Source organism: Dermochelys coriacea, chromosome 12 (genome assembly GCF_009764565.3).
Source record: "Dermochelys coriacea isolate rDerCor1 chromosome 12, rDerCor1.pri.v4, whole genome shotgun sequence".
Taxonomy (NCBI): domain Eukaryota; kingdom Metazoa; phylum Chordata; order Testudines; family Dermochelyidae; genus Dermochelys; species Dermochelys coriacea.
Window position 1 is genome coordinate 3,906,548 of NC_050079.1, and position 13,702 is coordinate 3,920,249.

The 13,702-nt window shown below is 46.1% G+C and overlaps 1 protein-coding gene across 11 annotated transcripts in view; it reads right to left on the bottom strand.

The window, feature by feature from the left end:
- KIFC3 (kinesin family member C3) overlaps positions 1 to 10,186 on the bottom strand; it is a 46,951-nt gene extending 36,765 nt beyond the window's left edge. For 2 of the 11 annotated variants that reach the window (XM_043495081.1, XM_043495088.1), the window contains exons 1-3: positions 5,832 to 5,949; positions 5,405 to 5,706; positions 2,623 to 2,768 (exon numbers count right to left, since the gene is read on the bottom strand). In XM_043495081.1, coding sequence (XP_043351016.1) covers positions 2,623 to 2,768; positions 5,405 to 5,513 — 255 coding nt within the window. In that variant the 5' untranslated portion in view covers positions 5,514 to 5,706; positions 5,832 to 5,949. Of the gene's footprint in view, positions 1 to 2,622; positions 2,769 to 3,202; positions 3,331 to 5,404; positions 5,707 to 5,831; positions 6,431 to 6,453; positions 8,588 to 8,636; positions 9,064 to 10,077 lie in introns of those variants that run through there. The other 9 variants (XM_043495087.1, XM_043495085.1, XM_038368471.2 and 6 more) reach the window with 9 other exon arrangements.
- Between the last annotated feature and the right edge of the window lie 3,516 nt (positions 10,187 to 13,702).

A 13,702-nucleotide genomic window follows, 5' to 3' on the forward strand; every position in this document is an offset into this window, starting at 1 on the left:
GAACCATCTTAAACAAAGTCCTCACTCTCCTTAATATTTGAATCCTATTGGTAGATAGTCATGTCCCTTCCTACCTGTGTTGTGGTTTAGCCAAAATGCACGTTTAGTTTAGTCTATCCTTTAATATATACAAATGTATCCTTTAATCTAGCCTCATAAATCAATGCCTCTAGCTTCTAAATCACATTTAATATTCTCTGCATTCTTTCCAATTTGTCAGCACCTCACTGGTTGAGAGGGACCCAGTCCTGTACACAGTATTCTAGTTGGTGTAGTTGTTCTACAGACTGTCAATTCTGCGTTCCATGACATGTTGTTTCTGAGTTCACGCTGGCTTTTTCTGCTGCTATATCACACTGTAAGCTCATTTCCATGGGCCATTTAACTACAATGAGCCACTGTTCAGAGGCACGGATTTGGAGCAAGCCTAACTTCTAACAGTTTTACCCAAGTATGGCGGATCTGGAAGGATGGAGAGAAATAAGGAGATTATCATAATTTATGTAACAATTATTCAGTAGCCTGAAAAAAAAAAAATCTATATTCTTCTCCATTCCAGGAGCAAGCCTTCTCCTTTCTGCTACCCCAGGAAAGATTACACTGCTTCTGATGCTGTGCCAGGACTACCTTAACGGCCTGCAGACAGGACTGTGAAGCTGTCTCTAAAGGGACAATTATAGGGATTTCTCTGCTGTAGCTCTAATGCCAGTATACATCTGCTGGCACTAGCAGTGATGAGGGCAAGAGTGTAGACCAGGCACTAGCATTTTCACCCTCATGTCGTCTAAAAGTAAGTGGAGATGACATAGTGGTAACAGCGCTCTCTCCTTTGCTGTCACCAGTGGAATTGTTCTGGGGCTGGAGCAATGTTGGAAGGTTTCTGGAAACGGTCAGTGTGGACAAGGTTTTAATGTAATCTGTTCACTGACTGAAACTTGTGAATTTTCCCCCACCCCATTCAGAAGCTACTTTTAAGAGTTACACTGTATCTATAAAGTTCTGAAATAGGCACGTTTTACTGGTAAAACTTTGTAGCGTAGACCAGGCTTAAGATCAGAAAGCGCTGTACAATAGGTGAGCAGCGCCCCACGAATAAGTCCCTGCCCTGAAGAGCATAAACCTGAAAGGCATGAGTGAGTACAATACACAACACAAAATGGTGAATGGTTATTACAACTGGAACGTTTCTGAATTTAACTTCAAGATGAGGGAGAGCAATTCTCAGACGGCAGCCAGAAAACAGTATGTTGCATTTCTATAGTGCCTGTCATCCCCCATTCTAGAAACACTTTACAAAAGGTAATTCGTGAAGCTATACTACGCTCCTGTGAAACACATAGAGACATGTGGCTCCGTTGTATAGAGACATGGATTAAGTGACTTGCCCAAAGTCCAACAATGAACGAGTGACAGAAATGGAAATAGAACCCTGGAGTCCTGACTCTCAATCCGTTGTTCCATATGAAATTACTACCATCATCTCTCCCACCCATGACCCATCTAATCAGTAGTTAGTAAACACTATTGCACAATCCTAGATTTGGGATAATATTTTGCAAAGCAAAGCATGGGCTGGTTTTTTGTTTGTTTGTTTTGTCTTCTTCCTCCCTTGAATGATTATTATATAGCTCAAAAGTGACACCAAAAATGTTATTCTTAGCAGTTTTACTAAATCTTTACCACTTCCTCAGTGGATTTGGTTTCCTAACACTTTCCAGACAACTGAGATATATTTTTCCAACACCCTTTCCATCTCCACTCAGGGAATAAAGTATTACAACAAAGTGCCTTTACACAGCAGAATAAATTGTATTTTGAAAAGAGACAAGCTAGTTTTAAAAATCTGGCACCTAAATCGAAGAGTGATTTTTTTTTTTTTAAATTAGCTAGCAGTTGCTCCATAATCTGAGTTCCTACCTTATTCCTTAGAGGATTTTCTGCTATGAGAATGGTGGTAGTACTAAATTCAATCAGCTGTGAGTTTCACAATGAGGACACTTATATTCCCCCCAAATGCATCCTCCTGGGAAACGCTGAGATCCCTACTACTGATTTTTGGTTTGGGATCCTCTAGTGATAATGACCCTGATCCTGGGCTGTGGCTGAGTTCAATGCAACCTTATATCTAGGGAGCACAAAGACGACTGTAAGCAAACTTTTGGCTTCCAGATTTTGGAACTACAGGGGATTGATTCAGCCCTTGACACAAGTTAGAGCAGCCTAGGGGCTGCTTTGACTAACATCCTGCCTGCAACAGTCCCCAAGGGACCACCCAACAGATCATAATAGCCCAAATGCAGAGCATTCCAGCCTCCTGCCTTCTCCAACACATCCCTTCTCTTCCCGAGACATGTCCCTGACATGTCCAGGCACCAGAAGTTGTGATGGGGTCTGGTGTACTGTCATTACACCAGCCTAATGTCACCAGGAAATCCTTCGTACACCTCAGGTAGTCCCCAGTGGTCAAGCAATTTTTTGGCTCCTTTATACTGCAGGCAGATGACTTCTAGATGCCAATATAACACTTAGTTGATAACCCACTCCCTTTCCCATAAAGACAGAGCTGAAAAGACACACAGTTCAAGCAGGAAACCACCGAGAAGGGGATCAGGAGTTCCTTACCTGCACAGTCAGGTAGAGGCCTTGTGGACTTGCAGCGCTGCACCAGTTCACACTGAGGGTTTTATGTTGGATCAATGCAGGCACCACAGACGTTTGGACAGACGAGTCCTCTTCCCTGTCACTGAGGAGTGAATCTTGTCCACTCCCTTGAACAGAACAAAAAATAATATTAAATAAATCAGCCCAGCAGAAACTGACTACAAACAGCTTGTCTAGCAGAGAGTGAGGAGGGATCCCTTTAGATTGATTCAGTCTTGTCTATGCCTCCTGTTCTCATTCAGCAAGCCTATCTCCTTGTCCCCTCCGCCCACCCCCCAAGTTCTGTTCCAGGTCATCCATCATCAAGCTAGTAACTAAAGCTGGTATTCAAGCCCCCTCCCTTCTCTGGCTCACAGCCAAGGTCATTAACAACTACAGTCACGCTTTCGATTCCTGCTGCCCAAAATACTTCAGGTCAATGAAGAAACCATGAGCTTTGTATGAAATCTCAGCCACAGGGCCATATACTAGAGAGAGGAGGAGAGAAGGGGTGGGCGGAGGAAAGAAGGAAAAGGTGTAAGCAAAGCTACAGTCTGCCTACCTGAGTGAGCTGAGACCTGTCAAACTCATTTCACATATGACTACAACTTCCTCTTTGTACGTCATTTGGAAAATGTAAAGCACCATACAAGAACAAAGTATTATTACAACGCTGATTAGCAAAATGAGCCCTTTAGGGCAAATATGATCTGTTGGCAAATGAACGTAAGTTACAGGAATCCAAACTCTAGGAATCTATTCATGTATCTTTATGAAGAACCCTGTAAACAATCCAAACAGACTCTGAAGAATTATGCAAACTTCACCTCTCAATCTACAATGTTGTCAGACGCCTGAACTTCTTCTGTACTGTCAGAACTCCCACACAAAGGGATTGGGAATCAGGATTCCTGGGTTCTCCTCCCACCTTTGCCACTCACTTATTTTGTGACTTCAGTATCCATGATCTTATCCCTTATCTAGTTGCATGACCAGGTCTGCATCACAAAACCTGTCTAACTGACACTGCAGGACTAGTGAGCTAACACCTCCGCCCCCCTGAATGTGTTCTTCATTACAGAACCAGAACCAAGAAGGACAAATCCAGAGGCGGAATAGCCACTCTGTTCTTTTCTGGGTCCAACTGCAGAAAAAGCTCACTTGAGAAAATGGATCATCTCCCAGCTCTCTCAACGCTCAGCCAAAAAAATCAACCCCTGGATGGAGAGCAGCCAGCTAAAGCTGAACCCTGACAGGACCACTGAAGTGATGCTGGCAGAAAGTGGCAAGTACTTCGAAGAACTTGCCTCCTCTCTCATCCCCCGCTCTCAAGAGTGTCTGTTACCAGGAGGCTATGGGTTGATATGGTTGTGGATTCCTCAATGCTACTGGATACTCAAGTAGCCATGGTGGCAAAAAACACTCACTTTCTTCTGTGATGAGCAGATTGTGTTCCTTCCTCCCAGACACAGCCCTGACTACAGTGACCCACACTCTGGTGACCTCCAGGCTTGATCATTGCAACTCATTACATATAGGAATGATGCTCCAGCGGGTGCAAAACACAGCAACCCCTCGGCTTAGCAGTGCAGGTCATCATGACCGTATAAAATCACTCAGCTCTCTGCAGTGGCTACTCAAGGTCTCTTTCCTGACATTCAAAGCCCTGTATAAGAGTGGCCCAATCTATCTGAGACATCATTTCTCCTTCAGTGACCATAACTTCCTATGACATCTACATCCCACTAGTATAATGAATATACAGACCACAGAGGGAGGCTTGCCAGGGTGGAAAAGAGAACTTTCACGGGAGCTGGGCCTAAACTAGGGAACACAGCCCTGAAAGAAATAAGAATGACTACAGGTCTCTCCGTGTCCAGAACTAAATGCAAAAATGAACTCTTCCATTTAGCTTTCCCATGATCAGTTCATCTCTCTCATACATAAACACACCAAAAAACGACTATAAATAAATCAAGCTATTTCTCCTACAGGCTGGAAAGGGACAAAGAGAGATTGTTATTGCTATTTCTGTTCTTAAATAATTGGGAAGTATTCAGATACTATGGTGAAGAGGGCTGTATATGTACAAGATAGATATATAATCTTGTTGTGCTTGTCACTTTGCCTCCCTATGCCTCTGTTTCCCCATCTTTAAAATAGGAACAACAACCTTTCAAAATCACGCATAGTTCCTTAAATAAAAAGTATTACATATGTGCAATAAATATACATTATTATTCCCCCACCAGGAAGGACACCATCTGATGCTAATCATACAGTACACTGGCTTTTAGTGTCTCACTCCCCACCAGTCTCTCCACCCAGTAACAAAGGAATGCTACTAGCTCAGAGGGGAAAGGGTAGGGGGGGAATAAAAACATAACTTCAGACCCCTGCTGCTGCAGACCAGGCCAGACTCTCAGATACACACTTCTATGGTCAGTAGTTAGAAATCAGAGAAGAGGAAACAATACATAGACAAATTGCTGCCAAAGTTTAAGAACTTAAATGTGTCAGAGTGAACAATAAATCCATTTGTTTTTGATTTTCCACCCAAAATATCTAGTCCTTTTGCTAAAACCTGGCTTTAACATTTAGCCCCAGACTCAGAGTGACCCTGAAGCCTGCAAACAGACAGTGTGTGTTGTGTATAACTGCATAGAAGCAGCAGCATGTTTCAACAAGCGGGTTTCAGTTCTTTTAGCTACTTTCTGAAAAGACGTCAGCCTCTGAAGAAGAAAGAACATTAAACTAAACTCACCTATTTGGTTTACGTGCTTTAGAGAGCGAGAGAACAAACTCTCCCAAAGAGCTGAGATGAAGGGTGAACAGAATCCACGTGTTTTTCTTCCATGCAGATCACAGATCATTTATTTTCTTTTACATGTTAAAATTTAACTATTGTCCCAAGGCTTCAGACTAGAAAGCGGGAGAGGAGCCTTTCACCTTCCACCACAGCAGCAGCACTGAAACACCTGCCTGCTGAGCCCTGGAGTTACCTAACAGCTTTTGTCTGGTTTGGAATTGCTTCCCCCGAAACCATTTTAGTCTCATCTCTGGCATCTAAAAAGAAATGTCAAAAATGCGGGCTCGCTGGTTTTCTAGCCTCTCCTGGCTGTAGTGTGAGAAAGGGCGTGAGCAAGAGTGGGCTGGGCCTGGAATGGGATGAGCCATCACTTAATACTCACGGTCAAGAGTGAGGTCCTTTTTCCACAGGTCTTTCAATGAGGGAATAGTTCCCAGATCCCAGGTCTTGTGAGATGTAATCATGGCATAGGGCTCCAAAGGAGATCGACACCTCAGGGCCTGGGAATAAACACAAGCAAAGATATTCCAGCTGCAGGAAGTTAGCAGTCCAGGATGAGATACTCTAGCAAGTCATGCAAGTAGCAATGTCCCCAACTTGATTCCTACTCCCACACAGATCTGGAACGATTCAGATTTGAATACTGGGAATTTGTTAACATGAGAAATGCTGACCTATACAAAGTAGGTGTTACACACACTGTATCTGTAATTAACTTAATAATTCCTGTTTGCAATGTTATTGTAGCCGTGTTGCTTCCTTCTTCATGTTGTGATGTTTCCATTCTAAGTGCCAAAATTCCATAGCTTCCATAATTGTTGCACTGTTGTTTACCCACGTTGTTTTTGGTTAATAATTCCTGTATCATTTCCAGTTTCTTCCACTACAACATTTGATTTTATAAAACTTTTACATTGTAAGTTTTTCAGGGTAGGAATCATGTCGTCCTATGAGTCTGTAGACAACCTAGTACAATAGCCAGTAAATAAGCACCAGTCTCTTACCTGTTCTCCTGTGCATCACGCTCTTATTGCATCACACTCTTATTGCACTGCTGTGATCTTGATTGGGGCCTTCAAAAGTGCTACCACCGTACAACAAATAGCAAAGATATTCAGAGTCTTTGTTCAGTTGTTCAGCCTGATTCTCATCTTGCACCAGTTTTTCCACCAGTGGATTTCAGTGGAATTATTTGATTTAAACCTTCATAACTTAGATTAGAATGAGACCTAGTGCATCCCACAATCAGACCTCCACAGGATGAGAACCATAGACCACAGAGGCTGGAAGCAGACTGGGGAAGAAAGAGACTCCTATCCAAGCTGCTTTACATAGCATGTGCCATCTGGATGCCCAGGCCTTCCATCTCCACTGTGTCTCACTCATCTGGAAAGAGACTCCCTCATTTGGGATTAAACTGAGAGGAAGTCTTCAAATCCTGTCTCATGAGGAAGGATTTGGCCGTGATTGTTTCAATTAGACATCTAAAATATCACTCATAACGTTACAAAACTGCTGTCATTCATATTGTTGTGGTTAAATGATCCCATTGGGTCATTTGGAGAGGAAGTATGAACCTAACACAGGTTCAAGCGCATGCTGCTGAATCAGTGAAATAGTCGGAAAGCACTGATTTGGGGACTGACTCTAAACTCAAAGCCATAATGAAGGGGAGAAAAGAAAACTGAAAACAACCAAAAAAGACCTGTGGCTTGGCACCCAGGCAGTGGCATGAAGAAAGGCGTCATTAGGAGAGTGCTCTGTGATCTAGGATTGTTTAGGTCAGTTTGGTCAAACTCAGCACTGGATACATGAGCCTTACCATCTCACATACACACACAGAGCTTCTGGTCAGAAATCTATGAAGCAGGAGAGACCACATTAAAAGAAGTGTAGTTATGCAGGGAAAGCCAGTGCCATGCAGGAACAGAGAAAGAGAATAGCCCATGATCAGAAACTAGAGGTGAAGAGGAGAAATAAACAATTTTTTTAATTGCATTTTTATTTAAAATCCCTGTCATCAGTTTATGCTTAGACTGGAAGCAATTCAGAGCAGGGACTGCCTTTTCTATGCCCTGTGAAGCACCTAACGCACATTAGGTGCTGATTAAATAATAATTAAAACAATCTTTTCTATTTTGCTCATCAAGCTTCTTTCATCCAAAGATTTCAAAGTGTTGCATGAACATTAATGGAACCTTAAAACACCCTTTTTCACCTCTCCACTCTGCCTCATTAACCATTATATCACTTATTAGAGTGACCCAACCCACACTAACAGGGGCCCCAGTTCCTAACTGCTGCTAAATGGGCACAGGGGACCATTGCGACGGTGGCAGTTGCAGGATCGGAACCCTGGCATTATCCCGCTGTTTATTACTGTACGTTTATTCCGACTGCTGGAAATGCTGAATCTTGAAACTAAGATTACAGCAAACGTTATGCTGTACATATTAATGGAATGACCCCCATATATTTCGAAGCACCCTGCTCTGCTATTTCTGATGCATCTCACACGCAGACAGGGTTCTTGTCACACATTTGGGCCTTGGCCGGTGGAGCGTAATGGCAACGCAACAGCAGACGCACGCTCCGGGGGAGAAACGAGAATTCCAACAGCCGGCGCACACCCTGCCAGGTGCCATCAGCTGCCAAACAAGTCACTGGAAATACAGACTGACCGATGGGAACGGAGGCGATTTGGGGGAGCTGGAGGGGGTGACAGAAGCAAAGCCCTGGTTAAAAGGCACAAAGCTGTGTCAGGCGCACGACACCTACTGCTGCATTAGCTCCCACTCCGCCCCCACTGCCAATGACAAAGAGTCCTTTGAGAGAGACGAGGTAGGTGAGGGAATGTCCTGTATATGGGACCAACTTCTGCGGATGGAGGGGACCAGCTTTCCAGCTACACAGAGCTCTTCTTCGGGCTTCTTTTGGCAGGGCCAGGAGAGAGAGAAACACACAGAGACAAAAAGAGAGAAACAAACATACACACACACACACACACACACACACACCCCCAGGATCAAAGCAGAGGCGCCCAGAGTAGAGGCAGGCCAGACAAAAGAGACAAGGACTCTCTCCTGCCGCAAGCAGTCGGAGAAATCCCTGTTGTGAACCCGCCTTCCTCGCTCTGCCCTCCCGGCCCGCTGATGCACGAAACAAAAAGGGCCGAGGCCAGACTCACCCAGTCGGAGCTGCCCGGGCCGGGGGTGGGCGCCCGGCACTGACACCAGGGCTAGCCGCCCCCAGGGCCAGGAGTGCCATGGCATGGGGCTGCACTGTCGTTCCCTCACGGAGCGAGCCCGGATTCCGCAGGCAAGTCGCGGACCTTCCCCATTCTCCTCCCATACGCCCCCCCTTGCACACACCCCCACACCCCCCCCACCCTTGCACACAGATACCCTCCTGCACACCCCCCACCCTTGTGCACACCCCCCCACCCCCTACAGATACCCTCCTGCACACCCCCCACCCTTGTGCACACACACCCACCCTTACACAGACACCCTCCTGCACACACCTCCCACCCTTGTGCACACACCCCCACCCTTACACAGACACCCTCCTGCACACACACCCCACCCTTGTGCACACCCCCCCACCCCCACCCCCTACACAGACACCCTCCTGCACACACCCTCCACCCTTGTGCACACCCCCCACCCCCTACACAGACACCCTCCTGCACACACCCCCCACCCTTGTGCACACACCCCCACCCCCTACGCAGACACCCTCCTGCACACCCCCCCACCCCCTACACACCCTCCTGCACACACCCCCCAGCCTTGTGCACACCCCCCTCCCCCACCCCCTACACAGACACCCTCCTGCACACACACCCCACCCCCACCCCCTACGCAGACACCCTCCTGCACACCCTGCACACCCTCCTGCACACACACCCCACCCTTGTGCACACTCCCCCACCCCCTATGCAGACACCCTCCTGCACACCCCCCCACCCCCTACACACCCCCCTGCACACACCCCCCAGCCTTGTGCACACCCCCCTCCCCCACCCCCTACACAGACACCCTCCTGCACACACACCCCACCCCCACCCCCTACGCAGACACCCTCCTGCACACCCTGCACACCCTCCTGCACACACACCCCACCCTTGTGCACACTCCCCCACCCCCTATGCAGACACCCTCCTGCACACCCCCCCACACACCCTCCTGCACACACACCCCACCCTTGTGCACACTCCCCCACCCCCTATGCAGACACCCTTCTGCACACCCCCCACCCCCTACACACCCCCCTGCACACACCCCCCAGCCTTGTGCACACCCCCCTCCCCCACCCCCTACACAGACACCCTCCTGCACACACACCCCACCCCCACCCCCTACGCAGACACCCTCCTGCACACCCTGCACACCCTCCTGCACACACACCCCACCCTTGTGCACACTCCCCCACCCCCTATGCAGACACCCTTCTGCACACCCCCCACCCCCTACACACCCCCCTGCACACACCCCCCAGCCTTGTGCACACACCCCCTGCACACACACACAGCCCTGCACACCCTACCCAGACACCCTCCTGCGCACACCCCCCCCTCCTTGCACACGCACTCACACACACACGCTTTTCCTCCGGAAACGAGTGACTCCTACTTGCCGCCGGTTGCTGTGGTAACCGGCTTCCCGCGCTCCCGCAGCTCCTTCTCCGCAGAGGCCCGCGCTGGGGGGGGGGGCAGGCAGCAAAAGCCGCCCGAGGAGCTTCCCCAGAGGGCGGCAGCGGACCGGAGCCAGGAGGGGGGAGCAGCGGCTGCCTCCCGTACAGGGGCTGCGTTTCTGCCCCAGGAGGCAGCAGCGCCCCCCAGCGAGGGGCACAGAGACCGGGCTGGAGAGCACCGGGCAGCTTGGCGTGGGGCGAGCCCAGAGCCCGCTCCCGTGGGGTCCCCCCCAGCCCCTCCCCTGGGAGAGAAACCCCCCCCCCCCGCTCCCCGCCCTAAACCGCGGTCCCGTGGTGTAAACAAGCTGCCCTGCTCCACCTCAGCGGTGGATGCATTTCTGTGGGGGTCGAAAGGATTAAGCTGCGTGCCGGGATCTTTCTGGAGGAAAAGTGTTAGATGCAAAGTCATGGTGGCCATCAAGTAATTCCCCAATGGCGGGTTTATTTTGAAATAAAAATAGGAGGGCTGTCCAGCGATTACAAAAAATGAATCGTGGTTAATTGCGCCACTAAAACCATGAAGTGTGATTAATCGCAGCGTTACTAATAGAACGCCCTTTGTGTGAATCTTCTGGATGTTTTTCTACATTTTCAAATATATGGATGGCAGTTACAGCACAGAATACAAAGCCTACAGGGCTCGCTTTATATTTGTTTTGATCACAAGTATTTGGCACTGTAAAAAACAAAAACAAAAGAAACCGTCTTTTTCAGTTCTCCTCACACAAGTGCTGTAGTGCAATCGCTTTATCGAGAAAGTTGAATTTACAAAGTAGAATTATGCACAAAAAAATGCATTCAAAAATAAAACCATGTAACATTTTAGAGGCTGCAAGTCCACTCAGTCCTACTTCTTGTTCAGTCAATCACTCAGATAGAATCTCCCCCCCCCGTATTTTCCACTGCATACATCCAATGAAGTGAGCTGTAGCTCACGAAAGCTTATGTTCCAATAAATGTGTTAGTCTCTAAGGTGCCACAAGTCCTCCTTTTCTTTTTTCAGATAAACAAGTTTCTTTACATTTGCAGGAGATAATGCTGCCTGCTTCTTGTTTACAAGGTCACCTGAAATTGAGAACAGGCGTTTGCATGGCACTGTTGTAGCCAGCATCACAAGATATTTACGTGCCAGATGCACTAAAGATTCATATGTCCTTTCATACTTCAACCATCATTCCAGGGGGCATGGGTCCTTGCTCATGATGAGTTCTGCTCGATAACAATCCAAAGCAGTATAGACCAAAGCATGCTCATTTTCATTATCTGAGTCAAATGCCACCAGCAGAAGGTTGTTTTTCTTTTTTGCTGGTTCAGGTTCTCTAGTTTCCGCATCAGAGTGTTGCTCCTTTAAGACTTCTTTTTAGCATATCTGGCATGTAAATACCTTGCAATGCCAGCTACAAAAGTGCCAAGCAAATGCCTGTTCTGACTTTCTGGTGACATTGTCAATAAGAAGAGGGCAGCATTATCTCCTGTAAATGGAAACAAACTTGGTTGCCTCTTAGTGATTGGCTGAAAAAGAAGTAGTACTGAGTGGACTTGTAGGCGCTGAAGTTTTACATTGTTTTGTTTTTAAAGTGCAGTTATGTAACAAAAAAAATCTACATCTGTAAATCACATTTTCGCGACAGAGATTGCATTTGTATGAGGTGAATTGAAAAATACTATTTCTTTTGTTTGTCATTTTTACAGTGCAAATATTTATAATAAAAATATAAACTTTGACTTCAGTTACAACATAGAATACGATATATATGAAAATGTAGAAAATATTTAATACATTTCAATTGGTATTCTATTGTTTAACAGTGCAATTAAAACTGCGATTAATCGCGATTAATTTTTCTGAGTTAATCGCGTGAGTTAACTGCAATTAATTGACAGCCCTAATAAATACATATCAGGCTATCCGGATAGTTCTGAGCACCTGCATGGACAGATCTTCATGCTTATTATATTTTTAAATTTAAAAAAAAAAAGAGTGTATCTGTGTTTCTTAATTCATACATTTCCCAGTGTTGTTGGAAACACAAACACAAGAACTTTATACTAGTGCGTAGCAGCTAGAAAGCTAGATTATTCTTCAATTTATTGTGTTTTATAAAACAATAGGCACCTACCTATCACTCCACGTGCCTTTGACATACATTCCAAAATCAAATCAGCTGGAACTAAAAGCTAAACCCACCAACAGCTCCTACCAAAACTAGACCCACGACAGAGCTTCCACAAAAATCAGTGCCTCCGTACAAACCTCAGTCCCTTTCAGAGCCCAAAAGTCCAAAAAACAGTTATGTTTTACAACCCTGTCTACTCTGTTTCAATTGTCTAAGATGAGTGAAATGCTAAAAGTAAACAATACAAATTAGATATTTCTTCCCCCACCCCTTTTCATGATCTCAAATTAGTTAGGCCATGTCTACACTATCATTTATGTCAGCAAAACTTTTGGTGCTCAGAGGTGTGAAAAAAAACACACCCCTGAGCGACATACATTTTGTCAGCATAATGCGTGCACCACGCTATGTCAGCAGGAGACACTCTCCCACTGACAGAGCTACCACTGCTCATTGCACTGGTTTTGTTATGTCAACAGGAGAGCTCTCTCCCGTCGACATAACGCAGCTCCACAAGCAATCTTACAGCAGCACAGCTGTACCCATACAGTGTGCTACTGTAAGCTTGTAAGTGTAGACATGGCCTTAGTAAAACAATAAGGGATTTATTTAATAACATACTTGTTTTACTTGACAATGACCCGATAAACAACAAAACTTTGCGCACTTCTAGCACCTTCAATCTGAGATTCTCAAAGCACTTTGCAAACGTTAATGAAGCAACAGCAATGCCCACTTTGTAGCTACAGATAGGGAAACTAAGGCATAGAAAGGGGAAGTGACTCACTCACGGTCACACAAAGTTTACAGCAGGGCCGAGAATAGAACCCAGATAGCCTGACTCCCAAGCCTATGCTTTAGCCATATGCTCATCCTTCCCATTTCCACAAATTACAGGAATGACAAATAACTAGTTCTACATTTAGTTGTGAGAGATGCATAAAAAATATGACTTAGACTTTAAAAATAGTTTCTTTCTTACAGAGCTAGCAGAAGACTGGATTGGTCCCTTCTAGTCCTATGTCCTACATTCCAATTAGAACTCAGGTAATGATCACTGGTGGCTCCGTAAGAAAACTGAACTATTTAGGTGAGGTCTCAGAAGGCTTTGCTATTACCCCCACCCAAAGTTTTGCTGGTATAACTACATCTACATTAGGTGCTTTTGCCAGCACAGTTATTATGTCAGCTGCCCAACACAGCTATACCAACAAAAGTTTGTGGTATACACCTGGCCTTAGAGGAGTGTTTTTATTTCAGCAATTGAGAGATGCTGTGGAGATAAGTGGGAAAAGACACCAAGGAGAAGAGAGGAGACGATACACAGTCCTTCCGCTGAACACCAGAGGACGGATTTCTCTACAGTGCAGGGATGGAGGCAAAGCAGCTTGTTCCTTCCCTATTCAATGGCTTCTGGGGATAGCGCAGCTCCTGGTAGAGG